Source organism: Heloderma suspectum, chromosome 3 (genome assembly GCF_057233095.1).
Source record: "Heloderma suspectum isolate Gila_16-S chromosome 3, 16-S_ref, whole genome shotgun sequence".
NCBI lineage: Eukaryota > Metazoa > Chordata > Lepidosauria > Squamata > Helodermatidae > Heloderma > Heloderma suspectum.
In genome coordinates, this window is record NC_139460.1 from 328,981,918 (window position 1) to 329,000,465 (window position 18,548).

At 48.8% G+C, this 18,548-nt stretch overlaps 1 protein-coding gene across 2 annotated transcripts in view; it reads right to left on the reverse strand.

The window, feature by feature from the left end:
- Positions 1-263: 263 nt before the first annotated feature.
- MB21D2 (Mab-21 domain containing 2) overlaps positions 264-18,548 on the reverse strand; it is a 78,492-nt gene continuing 60,207 nt past the window's right edge. For both annotated transcript variants that reach the window (XM_084847825.1, XM_084847826.1), the window contains exon 2: positions 264-4,848. In XM_084847825.1, the coding sequence (XP_084703951.1) occupies positions 3,584-4,848 (1,265 nt within the window). In that variant the 3' untranslated portion in view covers positions 264-3,583. The remainder of the gene's footprint in view (positions 4,849-18,548) is intronic.

Here is an 18,548-nt window from a genome sequence, read left to right on the forward strand (position 1 = left end):
CAGCCTTCCCTGACCTGGTCCCTTCCAGATGTGTTGGACTGCAACTCCCAAATCCCCAGCATGCTGGCTGAAAATTATGGGAGTTGTAGTCCCAACACATCTGGAAGGGGCCAGCATGATACCTTTATGGGAGTAGCTGAAGGTGTTACAAGTGGTATAAATTGAGAGCAATTCTCTTTCCTTGGGTTGGGGGGGGGATTAAAGATTTTCAGACAGCTTGCTGCTTATATAGAAGCACCGTTTGTATCAAGTAAGTTGTGACATCTTATTTTAATATTCTTATTTTTCATGTTACGTAGCACGATATTAACCAGTAATTATCTATAAAGGATGATACTGCAAGTTTGAGGGTTGCATTATTATTTTGAGAGGACTATTGCTTATTAATTATTCAAGCTGGAATTGGACAACAAACTCTTCCTGAGAAATTAGAAGTCATCAACTTGACAAAGGCACATTTAAGGTATTTCTGTCATTGGGATTTTGCATGTGTCTTCAGTATTTTCTACTAATACAAATATAAATGCTAACTGCATATTACTGGGTCTCTGTTAGGTGGACTGTTGTGGTGTGACTCTGTTACAGAGGGTTTAAAAAAAAAATCTAGGTATCACATGGTACCAGTCTCTGGGGGCCTCCATGCTGGATCAAGGCCTGAGCCAGTGTCGTTGGTACAGTTCACATGAGCGACACTTGTTTTGGCAGGAACTGCTTCCCGCGCTTGTAGTTTAGCGCCCAGGAAGTCTCATGCATCTCCCAGTGGCCGTGACTACAGGGTTGCAGCTCACTCCGTGGCTGTGGATCTTTAGGCACAGCTATAGATACGCTAACAGGTGTGCATGTGGACGGAAAAAGAAAACGTTGAACCAGACTCATTTGTACCTGAATAATGCGTGGTGAGAATGCTGAGACCTGAGCTGGGCTGTCTCCCTGAACATCAGGGAGCTGGTAGAGTAAGAACGCAAGGCAACTGCGCCGGGTTAGCCCAAAAGCCCATCTAGTCCAGCATTCTCTACACACAGTGGCCAACCAGGTGCCTGTGGGAAGCCCACAAGTAGGACAGGAATACAACAGCACCCTCCTGCCCATGTTCCCCAGCAACTGGTATACATAATCATCCTGACTCTGATACTGGTGGTAGCACATGGCCATCAGGACAAGTAACCACTGATAGCTTTCTCCTCTTCCATGAATTTGTCCAGTCCCCTTTGAAAGCCATCCAAGATAGTGGCCATCTCTACAACTACGAATTCCACAGTTTAATTGTGCATTGTGTGAAGGAGTCCTTCCTTTAATTTGTCTTCAGCCTCCCACCATTCAGTTTCATTGCATGACCCCATTGGGTTCTAGTATTATGAGAGGAAGAGGAAGAAAAAAAAGTGTGAGCTGTGAAATACCAGATTCAAATCTCACCTCCTCTCTACCGCCTTCCCCACGTGCAGTATATGAGTCATGCTGTTGATCTACCTTGCAAGGGTGATTGAGATCCTGGATGTGAAGAACTCTGAACTACAAAGCACAAAGGAGTTGCCACTGACCAATGCAGGCCGTTGGTCCACTTGGCCCTGCCTTGCCTGCTCTGACTGTGACTCTCCAGGCTCCCAGCCAGAGAAGGGGTTTTGCCAAGACCTATTACTTGATCCCTTTAACGGGAGATTCTGCCGGACATTGAACCTGGAACCTTCTACATGCAAAGCATGAGCTCCGCCTGTGAGCCATGGTGGCCCCTCCCCATATGCAGTAACATTAGGGTGGGTCATGCACAAGCCAGGTTGAAATCGGGATGCTGGGCTCTGGAAGGCGGCAATGCCAGCTTCAGAAGAATGCCCCAGGAAATGCATCTCAGTATACCTAGGAGGATGGTTGACCTAAAGAATCACACGCCCTACGAACTCAGGCCACAGTGTTGTGCTGAAACGGGGGCCCCATAGACTTCACTATCTGGGATTCAGACAACGTTCCATAATTTCTTTTACACCATTTTGACAGTGATGCTTGGCTGTTTTCTACTGGATTTTATAGGGCTTTCCAGGACATGTGCACAGATCAACGCTATAACTGAAGAGGGACTGTGTGCTTTGGGGGCTCCTTGGTTCTCTTCCCAGCCTTTTCTTTGAGCCAAAACAGACATTACTTTAAATGTGTGTCTAGCAGCTATGCCTTTTTCCCCTTCATTTTATTCTAGAGTAGGTGCACAGGGCCTGAGCTAGATCAGGATGTTAGTGTGAAGGGTTGGGGGCTTTTAAGACCCTGACTGGACTTTCTGTGCATACTCTAGAGTTAAACTGGGGGGGGGGAGATATGGGTGCGAGATACAGATTTAAAGTAATGTGTTTTGGCCCTGTTGTAACCTCAAGGCTAGACTACACCAACACACACATACTGTGCAGGACTGCCCTTGATGGTGCATCACAACACAGAAGCCCAGCCTCTTGCAGGAGGGTGCCTTGGGCAAAACACAGGAATGTTCCATCTTCAAGGCTTCCATTGCACCACAGGGCAGAAGAAACTCAAATGCACAAAGAAACTCCAGTGACAAATTCACGACATTGCAAAATGAAGCCATTTGGATGGCTACATGTCACAGAGGCGGGAAACCAAAGCAGGTTTATTAACCCCAAAGCAAGGAGCAGACTTATCAGAAACCCTCAAGCTATTGTGCAATCCCTTATAACCCATGTCATGCAACAGGGCAGCAATCCAACAGGCAGTGAGGAGGGTGGGTCTCGGTCAAGGGAAACGGCATGGCTCAGCATCTGATGGAGAGGAGCCCACCAGCAGATGCTCATCCTTAAAAACAGGTTAAAAGCCAGAGGAACCACAGTGGTGGCAGACTGTGCAAATTAGTGCAAACTGACATTTATAATGGTATGTTCTTTAATAGCATTTAAATAAGGCTTTGAATAATTACACACACACACTAAAAACTAACATTCCAGAACCTTATTCCGCATGGAAGATTGGCAGAAACAGCGTTCTTGGTACTGCACAGAGTCCGATTCTGGACAATTACATTCAAGAAGAGGTGACTGGGGGAGGGGGGAGGGGAATACCTCCAAATTTGAGAATTCTGTTGCATCACCATTTGTAAAGTCAACTTGAGTGAGAAAGGCGACGCACAAATAGAACGGGGCCTTGACCAAAGGGTGGGAAACTAATCAAAAATTCCTGCCTGGAATTTCTCTCTCTCCCCACCTTAGAGCAATAGGAGCACTGGAAAAAGCAAACCAAACTGAATCAACAAGAAGAAAGGAGAGAAAAGAACACAGTACAAAGAATCAAGAGAACATTCTGACCGCATGAAAGAATCCTGCAAAACAACGAGGCCAGAAAGTAAGTGTGTGTGTGTGGGGGGGTCAAATTATTCCTTAAAACTACAGAAATGCACAAACTCAAAAGAGGCTGGGGGTAGCAGCAAATGAAACGTAATATACGGCACCATCCTGGAGAACCAAGACGACTTTTTTTGGTGCTCTCAACAAATCTATTCTAAGCTGGATATGTTTTTTAAAAAAGCCCAAAAGGGGTTTGAAGGGAACCACTGGCCAAGTCTGAAGTGGGGCAGGACTGGGGGGGGGGTGTCTCAGAAGAATTTATCATCGATTCTGAAGTGAGGCCGTGTGACGTCGTCTGGATTAATGAAGACAGAGATGGATTTCCCTGGGTTCTCAGTCACTAGCTGCTGCAGCTTCTTGGCTAGCCGGTCGTCAGGCTGGCTGGCGTCGCCACCGTCCGACTGAGGAGATGGGATGCTGCTAGTGCTGCCCCTCCGCTGGAGCTCCAGCGTCAGCCGGTTGGCCGCCTTGACATGTTCGATAGCAGTCTGGAGGTGTTCGGCGGGGTCGGAGCGCACCGAGGAGAGCTTCCGTGCGTGGAGCATGACCGTCTCCTCGGACAGGTGTTCCAACATGTTGCACTGGGGGATGAAGTAGTTGGGGCACATCTTGTTCACCAAGCAATGCTGCAAGTCGTCAAGAAGCCCAAGCAGGAAGTGGGCAGCGCAGTCCTCTTGAGCCAGGTAGCTGGCCGGCAGCCGGTCGCACGCCCAGAGCATCATGCTCCGCAGATGGTATGGGCTGATGGCCTTGGGGCGCGAGAGCAGCTTGATGATGATGGCTTTGCATGCCTGGTAGGCCTGCATGAGGCTGCTGGAGATGCACTTCTTCAGCTGCACTTCGCTCCGGGCAAAGGAGAGCCGCCACTCATTGTCTCTCCGGCCTTTGTACGAGCAGGCAGGGACCAAGTAAAAGCCGCTGATGACTTCTTCCTCCGTGATCTTCCCGTCCCAGAAGTGGTTTTCCATCAGCCAGCTTTGGGCCACCGCCGGCCAGCCCTTGAAGGAGACGACGGGCACGACGTCATAGAGCATGCGGCTGCTGCCCACGCCCAGGATGATGGAGATGATGGTGCCGCTCCTCTCCACCTTCTCCACTCTGGGCATCCCCCTCTGGGGCTTCTTCTGGATCTCGGACAGGACGATGCTGATGGAGTCGTGGAACCAGTCAGCCACCTTGGTGGGGGAAAAGAAATAGTTGGCAGCCCCGTGGACAGGGCCCACGACAGTGCAGCAGTCTTTCCACTTGCTTATGGTTCCTTCATCGAACAGCCGCAAACTCAGCCACGAATGGCACAGGGCTGAGTGGCGCATGTCCAGGGTGACGGGCTGGTTTCGGTCATGGAGCTTCAGTGCTGGCACGAGGAGGGTGAAGTCCATGTCGTAGTCAGTGCCGCGAGCGTAGATGTCTAATTCGTCCAGGTCCAGGTCCACCACGCCTTCCCGGACCCCCCCAGAGAGCAGCAAGTACTCGTTGGCCACCGGGAGTTTTTGGTCGAGTTTTTGTACCATGCCTGCAAGGAGAGAGGGCGAGAAAGAGCGAAGGGCAAGTTTAGAGAGGGGAAGTAGCAGGATGGCACACACAGCTTCAACACGCTTCACAGCTTGCCACAAATGAGGGGGTAGAAGGGCACAGGGCCTCCCCCCGGAGCAGAAACTCAGATGCCAACATTTGTTCCAGCTTCACATGCCCGAACAGCAGTCTATGCCTGCCCACCTGGGAAACGCCTCTCAAATGTTCCAGATCAGCTCTTCCACCACAAGTGAAAATCCAATGGTCTTGCAACACACCAAGCAAGATTTGGACTTGGCCACCTGAACTGACACCAGCTTCCCAGGAAAACCCAAAGGAAAAGAAATGGCAGTTGCACATAGTAGCTCCTGGTGGGCTGATCCTATGGCAAAACGCCCCCCCCCCAAAAAAAAGGGATGTGTGTGAGGCGGGGGAGCAGGAAGAGGGAGGGAGATTTAGTAGCTCAACTCTTGTTTGCATCATGCCAAAAGAAGAAAACACCAGTCGCAAGAGGGTTTTTGAGGGAAGAAAAGTACTGTGTGTTTGGCAGACCTACACAACTTGTGACCCACCCAGCCAAATGCAGCTCACCAGCCCCACAGGACATTCAATGGCTTGATAAACCGCCTGATTCTGGGCTGCCTGGAATGACAGGAGGAGAGCTGTCCAGCGTCTGGCATGATATACACAACTAGGAGATGCCATTCAGCAAGGCACAAAGGTCCAGTGTTCATTCTTTAATTTATGCAATTTGTTTATTAGAAAAAGTTATATACTTCTCATTTGAAACAAATCCCGAAGAGGTTTACAAAAGAGTAAAACACACATGTACACATGGAACTAAACTGCCCTCAACAGACCATGGGTTATCTGAGGGTTGTTTAACCCTCAAACAAGCCCTGCACCCCAGGTTCGGATGACGTAACAAGCCCTGGGCAACCCCCTGCTGGGGGCTGAATATTCAAACTGGACAACCACACGCGATAAGCCACGGTGGGCTGCGATGAAAACGCCAACCAGGTCACATGCACAGAAGTATCATGAGGTTGGTTCAAAGATTGCTCATGGCTGTGGGGACACCAAAGCAAACAGATAAGATTTCAGTAAACCCCCAAAACACACCAGCATTGTGGCCTGACGTAACTCAGAAGGGAGATCACTCCACAGGGTGGGTGCCAACACAGAGAAGGCCTGTCTCCATGTCACCACTTATTGGAAATCCGTAAGCATGGACAACACAGCCTCGCCTGAAGATCACCGTGACCTAGGAGGTTGTTATAGCTGGAGACGTTCCTTGAGGTAACCTGGTCCTGAGCTGGAGAGGGCTTTGCATATGAATACCAACACCTTAACCTGGCTTGGTAGCAGACTGGCAGCCAGTGCAGATCCTTGAGCCCAGGTGTAGTACGTGGGTGGCAAGACACCCCCGTCCCTAACCTCACCGCTGCACGTTGTACTAGTGGCAGCTTCCGAACGAGCCTTACGGGCAGCTCCACATAGAGCGCTTGTTCATCAGAGAACCTCTATTATCCCTGCGTGCCTGCTGGTTCTGGTATTCAAGGTGGTCCAAAACATAGATGCTAATCAAAGTAGTAGAAGTCCAAGGAGAAAGACACTCCTGGACCCCCCAACTAAATTGCAGCAGTCGGGATGCTTGAATAATGGTGCCAGCTAACAGTCTAGCCCCACAATGGTCCCCAGAGGCTCTTCCAAAGAGCCAGGTTTAAGCCACGGACCAAAAGGCAGTCAAAGAATGAGCCAGACAGGCCTCCTTAGTTTAGGGAGCGGCTCCCATAGTTGAGGTGTGGCAACTGCAAAACAACCATTCATGTAGCTTTGGTAATCCAAATGGCCTTACTAGAACCTTATCCTGTTCTGATCCCTGGCAGGGTCCAAACTCATTGAAAATCACTTTATTTTACAACTGTGGAGGTCTCCAGAAGTTATCAAACCCCCCTTCGCACCATCTCCTGGTGCTCAACCCACCAGAACAGTCTCCTGCAGACACAATGCTGCAGTTAAAAATGGGAGAGCACCTCTTTGCTTCAGGTGCACCCCGTCTGAAGAACACAGGAACTCTTCCTCTCTTTTTTATCATACAGCAATACAAATTCCAGCCTATAAATGTAAATTTACAGAAAGTTGTGTCCTGCTTTAAATGCAGCGAAGGGGCTTCTCTGGTGACACCATCTTCAGGCTAGACAAAGTGAAACTTCTCCTTAGCATTCAGAAATTATTTTGCTGTCTTGACCCATCTGCATTGTTTGTCAGCACCCCCCCCCCCATGTCTTTGGGAGGTTTTAGCTACAATGACTAATTGCGCTCTTGCTCGGTTGCCACCACACCACTTGGCAAGGACCAGAGAAGTTCTGTATAAATGCAAATTATGTTGGGATAAGGAGAGAAAAAGAAAAAGGAGGATGTCCTCAGCGCTTGGCAGCAAGGACATCCCAATGCCCCCCAAAATTAAAAAGAAAAGCTGACAGGACCACCCTATCAGAGCTGAGGCTTCTCCTCATGGGGCACTTTCCACAGCATTACCTGCTATGGCGCCTCTTACTGAACACATATTTATGTCCGCCAGCTTGGGAAGCATGGCGTGTAAGAAGTCCCGCTGCCTATGCCCACTCCCCTTTCCCCAAAGGCACCTTGCAAAGGTCGGTAGGCCTGCCCAGCACAACCACAGCCATCTGGGGGAGAAAAAGAAGAGGGAGACGTGTGACCTTGGGTGGCGGCAGCCTTTCCCAGCTTGGACCATGGGAGTCGCAGGCCAGCACATCAGAGGGCCCCAAGTTGGGAAAGGCTGGTCTACAGAATGAGGCGGCCACAGTGGACTGCACCACCCCTGCTCCCGCTGGGGGGGGGGGAGGTACCATTTTGAAATCCTTCCCTTAAAACAACACACACACACCCCCCGATCTGCCACTGGCATGCCAGAGACCAGTGTGGGAGTCCAGCCCAGCCCCTTTCTGTCCTGTGCCTACCTTCCACTGCAGCATCTTCTCAGCAGAGGGAAGTGTTCAGAAATGTGACCCACACCCACACCAGGAGTCTGAAGTGGCAGCATCCACTGCATGCGCTAGCCCAGCCTTAAAACTGCCTCTGGCCAGGGAAGGGAACATGGCAACACTTCTGTCCTACCTTGCAAGGTTTTTGCAAAGATTACTGATTTTGCAATGCTCCTGGCACTAAAGCACTGTATAAAGAAATGCTTAACGAGAACAAACACTTTGGTGAGATTTTTTTTCGAGGCACACGGCTCCTGGTACTCTGGCTGGCTAAGGCAGCCTTTTGCAACCTGCCTGGTGCCTGCCAGGGGTGTTGGACTGCAACTCCCAACATCCCCAAGCTGGCAGGTTGGAGAAGGCCGAGCTATAGTTCTCTGGGGTGCAGCATTCTTGCTCTGGAAGATTTTCATCTCCTTTCAGCCAGCATCATGATCTTAGCTGAGAAGGATCGGAAGCTGGGAGAGGAGGACATGAATCTCATGTTCTGATACATTTCCAGAAGTGCAGCAGCATTCGTGCCATTGTTGGGGGCAGGATACTGGGCAGGGGTAGACCAGTACTCCCGACACAGCGTGGCTCTTCCATCTGGTGGCCAGAATCACTGTTACGTTTATTGATTACATTTGATTTTCAATATTTACATACCGCTCCACATCAAAGATTTCAGAGCGGTGAACAACAAGATAAAAGAATAAAACACCATATTAAAACAATTTTTAAAAATGTAAAAGAAAAGGTCTTTGTGTTGCTAACTGGCAGCAACTCTTCTTGTGGATTTACATTCTTGTGGATACCAAAACCTATAGACAGTAACAAAAGGTCCATTGCTGGCATTTTTCAATTGATGTAGTTGCCATGTTTCTAAAGCAGCAGGAGGATACCAGCCTAAGCGCTGCAATGCATTCTTCCTCAGGCAGGAGGGAAGAGCTTTGTGCAACCCAGGCGTATACACTGCTGATTCATCGATGCCAGGAGGGAGCCAAACGGCCGACGGAGGCGCGTGACCTCAGACATCAGACTGAAGGCGTCTGTGCAGCAGGAACACGAGTGGTTCTAGGAACGTAGGCAGCTGCCTGTCACAGAGCCAGGCTGCTGGCCCATCCTCCCCGGTGCGGTTTCCTTCCTCCAGCTGCAGCTGTGCCTCAGGGAGAGGCGGATCCCCGCAGGGCTCCCAGCAATCTCTGCAACTAAGGGTAGTGAAGCTAAGGCCAGCAGGCCAAATGCAGCCTGCCTGGGGCGCGAGTCCAACCCCCCCGCATTCCCCAGAAGGCCCCGGCCCCTTCCCCTGACTTTTCCTGGCTCTTGTGCAGTTCTTCCCCACTACAGAGGGTCGAGATGCCTCTCCTGAGGCTGAGTTGCAGCAGAAAGTGCTGGAAGCTACAAGATGCTGGCGTTTTGACCCTGCCCCTTTTGCCCTTGGCCCATGTCCTCAAACTTGTCCCAAGTGACGCTTGTGGCCTGCAGGATGAAAGAGGTCTGACACCCTCGTTCAAACTGGATGTGCCAGCCGGAACTTGGCCCTGCCACCTCCTGCATGCGCCATGCTCCCGGGCCAACCAGAACATTCAGGCCCGTGCCTACGACTCGCATGTGCCCCAGCCATTGGGTCTGTAAAATGGAGTCCTCCTGAGCAATGCAACCAGAAGCCCGTCCTCATGAGCAAGGAGCTGTACAGGTTGGGAAACACTGGCATCTAAACAACAGCTACCCTGAAGGCCAACAGACCCCCTCCATGCACGAGGTCCAAGAGATCCAGGCCAAAGAAGTCTCCTTGGGCACCATTTTGGAATGTAGAGGCCAAATGCCAGCGCACACAGCAGGGCCCCATCCTGTCCAGGCTGCCCTGCACACCTCCTAGCGGAAGTGGCAGGTGTCATTCATACGGCAAGGTGCTTGCTTCCAGCCCCTCGCAACATGGATCCAAATCGCCTGTCGCTTCAGATACAACCTGGACACCGTTTATTTTTTGGAACCGTGCCTGTTTGGCTTTCAGTGCAGCAAGGACTGATGTGTGCCCAGCCAAGCTAATTTTGCACGATTCATTTTCTGCTGGCAATAAGGAAGGACAAGGAACTACGTAAGACACTGAACCCCCAACCTCCCAACTGGCCAAATCCACAGCAGCTTCCTGAGACTTCATACCAGGCACAGTGCCCACATTGCCAAGCTCATCTGCAGGGTCCCAGGGACTAGAAACGATGCATTTTCTACTTTCTAGACTAGATGGGCGATTAAGAAATTAACTATATAAATAAAATTTGTCAACTAAAAGGGAAAACAAACTTTCCACGCATCTGAACTTATCGGAGGGGAAATGTACTTGTATACTTCTGGCACCTTTATTTTCACACTGAGGATCACTGTCATTGATCTCCACCTGCCATACATTATAATTTATTGCTGGATCCTCTAGTCTGCTTGCTGATTATTGATGCAAACATGTCTGGGTATTATTATGATTTATTTCATTTCTATACCATCCAATAGCCAAAGCTAGGAAATTAGCGCACGGGGGGGGGGGGGGTGAACGGAAAAAGCAAGACGCTGGCAGTGTGCATCCCTCCCTGCGCATAACCTAACCTAAAGTTTCATCTTCCACTGATGCCTCCCCTGCCCACAAATGTTAATTTCTGGAGACCTGGGGGCAGGGCGACGAAAAGCAGAAATTTGATTGGATGTGCGTGCACACCATCAAATAGTGATAAAGGCATCCCCAACTTTCTGCCTGCCTCACAATATTAAAAATAGGGAATGTGCATGTCAAGACCCCCAATTTTTTAAAACTAAACCCTGGGGGAAAGCGAACAGGGGCTGGGAGGCATCCCGTTCGGGTTAAATCATCCCTAGGGGATGAAAATGAAAATGTTTTTGATTGCCCAAATGTAGAAGGGAAGGGAAAAGACCATGAGCATATGGTGGAACATGATAGCCAATCAAAGATGCCTAAGTGCCATAGAGAAAGATGCACATGCCAGAGGCATCTGGGGAGGGACACCATGTATAGGTGGTTCTAAGCAAATGCTAGAAGCCTCCGAGCCAAAATGGGAGCGTTGGAGTGCTTGATTTTAAAGGAGAACCTGGATATAGCTGGCATTACAGAAACCTGGTGGAGTGGAGAGAACCAGTGTGATACAGTGATCTCTGGATATAACTCTACAGGAAGTACAGGGAAGGGCGTACTGAGAGAGCTGTTGCCCTGTACGCCAAAGAGGGCAGAGTGTCGAGCGGACTAGAACACCTTAAAGGGGTAGGCTCTTCCACAGAAGCACTGTGGGTGACAATACTGGGCTCCAAAACAAATCTAGTGCTAGGAACGTGCTATTGTCCCCAAGACCAGAATGCTCAGAGTGACCTTGAGATGGAAAATGAAATCAGGGAAGCTTCCAAATGAGGAAGTGTTGTGGGGGTAACTGAAGTCACCCATTATTACACTGACTGAATAAATGCATGTTCCAGTCATGACAAAGAGGTTAAATTTCTTGATGCCCTAAATGAGTGTGCTCCAGTACAGGTGGTCATGGAGCTGACCAAAGGGGAGGTGACCTTGGATTTAATCTAAGTGGTGTCACCCAGGACTTAATATAACATGTAAATGTTGTTGAAGCAGTTGGAAACAGTGACCACAGTGCTATCAAATCTAATATATGTTTAAGTGAAAAATTGCCCAGGAAGTCCAATACAGTCACATTTGATTTCAAAAGAGGGAACTTCTCTAAAACAAGGGAACTGGTAAGAAAGGAGGTTGAAAAAGGGAGTCAAGAGGGTTAAACCCTTCAAAATGCTTGGAGGTTATTCAAAACAACAATAATAGAAGCTCAGATAAAATGTATACCACAGGTTAGGAAAGGTAGCACCAAGTCCAAGAGGTCACCGGCATGGTTAATGAGCAGTGCCAAGGAAGCTAATAGAGAAAAGAGAGCTTCCTTCAGAAAATGGATGCAAACAGACAATAAGAGATGCAGAAAAGCATTTTGAAGAGCATATCGCTAACAACATCAAGACCAACAATAAAGAATTCTTTAAATATATCAGAAGCAGGAAATCAGCTAGGGAGGCAGTTGGACCATTGCATGACAATGGAGTTAAGGAGTACTGAAGGAGGACAAGGAGATTGCAGAGAAGCTGAACGAATTCTTTTCAAATGTCTTCACTGCAGAAGATACAAGACAGATACCTGTGCCTGAACTGATGTTTTCAAGAAGGGAGTCTGAGGAACTGAGGCAAATAGCGGTGACAAAAGATGAAGTTCTCAACCTTACTGACATATTGAAAGTAAAGAAATCACTGGGCCCAGATGGTATCCATCCTAGGGTTTTTAAAAAAACTCAAATATGAAATTGCTGATCTTCTAACCAAAATATGCAATGGGTCCCTAAGATCAGCCTCTATCCCAGAGAACTGGAAGATGGCCAATGTAACACCAGGTTTTAAAAAGAGATCCAGGGGTGATCCAAGAAATTACAGGCTGGTTTGCTTAATGTCTGTTCCAGGAAAATTGGTTGAAAGTATTATTAAAGATAACATTAGTAAGAATATAGGACAAGTCTTGCTGAAAAATAATCAAAATAGCTTCCCCAAAGGTAAGTCCTGTCTCACTAACCTTTTAGAGTTCTTTGAGGGTGTCAATAAACATGTAGACAGGGTGATCCAGTAGACATTGTTTACTTGGACTTCCAAAAGGACTTCCTAAGTCACAGAGATGACTTAGAAGGCTACTGATGGCTACTAGTCCTGATGGCTCCATGCTACCTCCAGTACCAAAGGCAGTGAGCCTCTGTACACCAGTTGCTGGGGGACATGGGTGGGAGGGTGCTGTCGCGCTCCCGTCTTGCTTGTGGGTTTCCCATGGGCAGCTGGTTGGCCATTGTGTGAACAGAATGTTGGACTAGATGGCCCCTTGGTCTGATCCAGCAGGGCTCTTATGTTCTTAAGACCCAGGAAGCCACAGTATATGACTAGTGGCTTGAGTCCACATTGGTGGGCTGCAAATGGTATAGGCTCACCCTAGATTCTTGCGGGCTTAGCCGCTGTGTGTCTGCCATGGTTGGGAATGGGATGCAGGCAGGCCATTGAGAAAGTTAAGGCAAGACTGAAGTAATGCCATTCAAAGCGGCTTCGTGGGAGTTTGTTTGGCAGGCCACAAGACCACCAGCTGCTATGACAAAGCTGTCCATGCTTTATGCACCCTGCCTCAGACACGCAAGCGATTGCAGAGCCTTCGAAGCCAAACATGATGCATGTGCTCACAGAATCCAAAGGAAGGGAGCCTGAGCACTCCATGTCAAGAAATTCATACTGATGGCTTGCATTGTGATCATCTGGGAAGTTCCCCTCCCTCTCCTTCAATTTGCAGGAAATTTTATCATCCAAAGTTGAAAGGTTTGAAGCTCTGCACTCTGAGATCAACCAAAAGCGTCTGACTCCAGAGGCAAGGGCCTTGCATCATTTGCATTTAAAACCTGCCCTCCTCAACCCATTAACCTGAACTATTTTCTGCAGGAGATTGCATTACAGGATGATGCCATGGCATGACCTTGCCCTCTCTGTCCTCTCCAGCAATTCCGCAGCTTTTTAACCAGAGCCCCCCTCTGCACATCTCCCAGTGTAGCCCCAGCACAGCACAGCAAGCATCTGTTTTCAAAACGAGGGTTAAAAAGTCATGGAGACACAGTCTTGCTACCACCCCCTCCAAAAAAACTACTCCAAATTTTTCTTCCTTCTCTGCAGCAGCTCCACTTCACAACCAGGATTTTTTGTTTCTTAGTCCGCTTCTGGAATTGGTACAAAATGTCTTCTTTCTGCTGTGGAAAAGGAGCGAGAGAGAGAGAGAGAGAGAGAGAGAGAGGAGAAGCCAGCTGCAAGTAGGGCAGCAAAATACAGAAAGTCTGCAGAGATGAAGATGCAGAGGGAATGAAGCCAGCACTAAATGAATGAGGGGAGTAAAAGGGAAGCTTGAAAATGCAGGAAGAGAGGAGAAATAAAAGAGAAGAAACCCTTGTATGTGCTACAGAAAAGAACACAGGCTCTCTCCCAAAAGTCTATTCCAGGTTTTCCTGGCACCCCAATATAGGGCACAATCCTATGCATGTTTAGACGGAAAAAAAGTCCTGCAACTCCCACCATGCCCCAGCCAGCCATAATACAACAATGAATACTCTAGCATGATGCTGTTATACTGCTATACGTCTTATTTTTATTTTTCTTAATTGTAGCTAGTGAAGCACTTTAGCTTTAAAGGTTTGATTAAAGTAAACGAATGGGGTCACAAATTAGCATCGACGACGAGGGTTATAGTGAATGTGTGCTAAGCTTCCCAGAGCCCCACCCACCACAGCTAATGTCTCTTCCACTTATGTGGACGGAATGTGCAGGCCAAAAAGCACCATGCTCCCAAGGGTGTGGCGAGTCCATTGCAAACCCATTTGTAGCTTACAGCAGAAGAGCAATGGCTGGGTAGTGCCAGGATCCCCCCGTCTAGGAGCAACCCTTGTTTGCAGGGCACGCTAGTGAACCTGAGTTTTGGAGAACTATTTGGTATCCGGAAGGGCAACTGCCTTTTCCATCTGCACAGTGGGCTACTAAATGGTGACCTGCCCATTGGCAAGTCAGCCTCTACATGAACCAAACAGATTCGGGGTGGGAGGGGGGGTTAACATAGAAGAGTTGGTTATTTTTGTTCTTCAGTTTGCAAATACCTAACAGAGTTGAATGTGGAAAAGCTGGCCAGTAAAGATGGCTGAGAGCTAGTCACTTTTGAGGAGTTATTCACAACATGGACGTACACTGCCCCCAACATACTGATCCAGCCTTTTTGTTCTTCGCAGCCTTCACTGGTCAACCGTCTTTTCACTTCACGGCATTCAACATCACCCGCCTTGTCCTATCCCAGAATCCCAGAACAGGAAGAGCCAATACACCACAAAAAGCCCCATGCCCCCTCCGGGCCACCCCCTCCCAGGAGGCGGCGCTTCGGAGGCAGCTTGCACCATCCTCACCTGGGCCTTGTACGCATCCTTCTTTTACGAGGCCAGCGCAGAGCCTCCCCACTGCTGCCCAGCACAGCCCCCTGGGAGGTGCTCCTAACGCCGAGAGGGACTACTGGGGCCTGTGGAACTCCATCCGGTCTACCCTGATGGGCCGCCACCGCCCAGGGCTTCAGATGGGGCCCTTCCCAGTCTCACCTGGAGATCCCGCCAGGGATGGGGCCCAGGGCCTTCTGCGTGCCAGCAGGGGCTCTGCCATGGAGCCACAGCCCCTCCCAGCCCTCCGCTGGCTCTGCTGTGTCTAGTGGCAGCTAGTTTCCCCTGGACAAATGACATGTGAGGGGAAGGAGGGCGACCGCCTGTTTGCTCAGAGGAAAGCTGCAGCTGCCGCCGCCAGAGCACTTGGGAAGGGAGCAGTGCCAGGAGCTCCATGGGAGGTGAGCAGAAGGTGGACAGGACACGTCGCCCCTCCTCACCGAGTGAGAACAAGGGGGCAGCCGCTATCCTGAAATAGCACCCTCCAAGCAGCTCAACCACCCACGGCAGGGAGCTTGTGCCACCTCTTCCAAGTGGGAGCCCAAGGAGACTCAGTTGTCTCGCTCATGGTTCTGCCAGCACTTCTGGGATCCAGTCAGGACTGTGTCAAGAAGCCAAAAGATTTCTCAACTGCTCAACAGCAGACCTCTCAGAGCGGTTCACAGTTGAAATCAACAACACACACCTAAAAAACAAACAAGGATTAATAGACCAAATTCGATAGTTTAAAATGCAATGCAGGCACAAGCTCGCTGATATACAAGGTCCTCGTCGGCTGTGCAGAAGCTGATCGGGACAGTGCCGGACGCCCCCGGTCCAATGAGCTCCCCGTCGCCACGAGAAGGCGCTGGATGTTAGAGCTGCCCACTGCGCTTCGAGGGAGGGGTGTGCTCACAGGCGAGTCTTCTTGGGCGATCTCTGTGCATGAGGGGGAAATGTATGTATGTGGCGGTTGTTGTTGTTGTTTAGTCGTTCAGTCGTGTCCGACTCTTCGTGACCCCATGGACCATAGCACACCAGGCCTTCCTGTCCTGCGCTCTCTCCCGGAGCGTGCTCAAGTTCATATTCATTGCATCCTTGATGCTATCTAGCCATCTCATCCTCTGCCGTCCCCTTCTCCTTTTGCCTTCAGTCTTTCCCAGCATCAGGGTCTTTTCCAGGGAGTTTTCTCTTCGCATTAGGTGGCCAAAATATTGGAGCTTCAGCTTCATTATCTGTCCTTCCAATGAGCACTCAGGGTTGATTTCCTTTAGGATGGACTGATTTGACCTCCTTGCAGTCCAGGGGACTCGTAAGAGTCTTCTCCAGCACCACAGTTCGAAAGCATCAATTCTTCGGCGCTCAGCCTTCCTTATAGTCCAGCTCTCACAGCCATACATTACTACTGGGAAAACCATAGCTTTGATTAGACGGACCTTTGTCGGCAAGGTGATGTCTCTGCTTCTTACTATGCTGTCTAGGTTGGCAATAGCTTTCCTCCCAAGGAGCAAACGTCTTTTAATTTCATGGCTACAGTCACCGTCTGCGGTGATCTTGGAGCCCAAGAAAATAAAATCTGTCACTGCTTCCATTTCTTCCCCTTCTATATGCCAGGAAGTGATGGGGCCGGATGCCATGATCTTAGTTTTTTTAATGTTGAGTTTCAAACCAGCTTTTGCACTCTCCTCTTTCACCCTCAACAAGAGGCTCTTGAGATCCTCTTCGCTTTCTGCCATTAGGGTGGTATCGTCTGCATATCGGAGGTTGTTGATAATTCTCCCAGCAATCTTAATTCCGACCTCTGATTCATCCAACCCGGCATTTCTCATGATGTACTCTGCATATAAGTTAAATAAGCAGGGTGACAATATGCAGCCTTGTCGTACTCCTTTCCCAATTTTGAACCAATCGGTTGTTCCATGTCTGGTTCTTACTGTTGCTTCTTGACCCTCGTACAGGTTTCTCAGGAGACAGGTAAGGTGGTCTGGTACTCCCATCTCTTTCAGAATTTGCCACAGTTTGTTGTGATCCACACAATCAAAGGCTTTAGCGTAGTCAATGAAGCAGAAATAGACGTTTTTCTGGAATTCTCTTGCTTTCTCCATGATGCAGCGAATGTTGGCGATTTGATCTCTAGTTCCTCTGCCTGTTCGAAACCCAGCTTGTACTTCCGGTAGTTCTCGGTTCGCATACTGCTGAAGCCTAGCTTGTAGGATTTTGAGCATCACCTTGCTGGCATGTGAAATGAGCGCAATTGTGCGGTAGTTTGAACACTCTTTGGCATTGCCCTTCTTTGGAATTGGAATGTAAACTGACCTTTTCCAGTCTTGTGGCCACTGTTGAGTGTTCCAGATTTGTTGGCATATTGAATGCAGCACTTTAACAGCATCATCTTTTAGGATTTTAAATAGCTCGGCTGGAATACTGTCATCTCCGCTAGCTTTGTTGTTAGTAATGCTTCCTAAGGCCCACTTGACTTCACTCTCGCGGATGTCCGGCTCAAGTTCAGTGACCGCACTATCATGGCTATCAGGGACATTCAGATCTTTCCTGTATAGTTCTTCTGTGTATTCTTGCCACCTCTTCTTAATCTCATCTGCTTCTGTTAGGTCCCTGCCTTCTTTGTCCTTTATCATGCCCGTCTTTGCACAAAACATTCCCTTGAGATCTCCAATTTTCTTGAAGAGATCTCTAGTCTTTCCCATTCTGTTGTTTTCCTCGATTTCTTTGCATTGTTCATTTAAGAAGGCCTTCTTGTCTTTCCTTGCTATTCTCTGGAACTCTGTATTCAGTTGGGTATATCTTCCCCTTTCTCCCTTGCTTTTTGCTTCCCTTCTTTCGTGAGCTACTTGTAAAGCCTCATCAGACAGCCACTTGGCTTTCTTGCATTTCTTTTTCTTTGGGATGGATTTCGTTGCTGCCTCCTGAACAATGTTACGGACCTCCGTCCATAGTTCCTCAGGCACTCTGTCTATCAGGTCTAATCCCTGAAATCTATTCCTCACCTCCACTGTATATTCATCAGGGATATGATTTAGGTCATACCTGAACGGTTTAGTGGTTTTCCCGACGTTCTTCAATTTAAGCCAAAATGTTGCAAGAAGCAGCTCATGATCTGAGCCACAGTCAGCTCCAGGTCTTGTTTTTACTGACTATATGGAGCTTCTCCATCTTTGGCTGCAAAGGACATAATCAATCTGATTTCGATATTGACCATCTGGTGATGTCCATGTGTAGCCTCTTGTGCTGTTGGAAAAGAGTGTTTGCTATGATCAGCATGTTCTCTTCGCAAAACTTGATTAGCTTTTGTCCTGCTTCATTTTGTACACCAAGGCCATGCCTGCCTGTTATCCCGGTGATTTCTTGACTTCCTACTCTAGCATTCCAATCCCCTATGATGAAGAGGACATCTTTTTTTGGTGTTAGTTCTAGAAGGTGTTGTAGGTCTTCATAGAACCGATCAACCTCAGCTTCTTCAGCCTCAGTGGTTGGGGCATAGACTCGAATTACTGTGATGTTGAATGGTTTGCCTTGGATTCGTACTGAGATCATTCTATCATTTTTAAGATTGTACCCCAGTACTGCTTTTCCCACCCTTTTGTTGACTATGAGTGCTACTCCATTTCTTCTAAGGGATTCTTGCCCACAATAGTAGATATGATGGTCACCTGAATTAAATTCGCCCATGCCTGTCC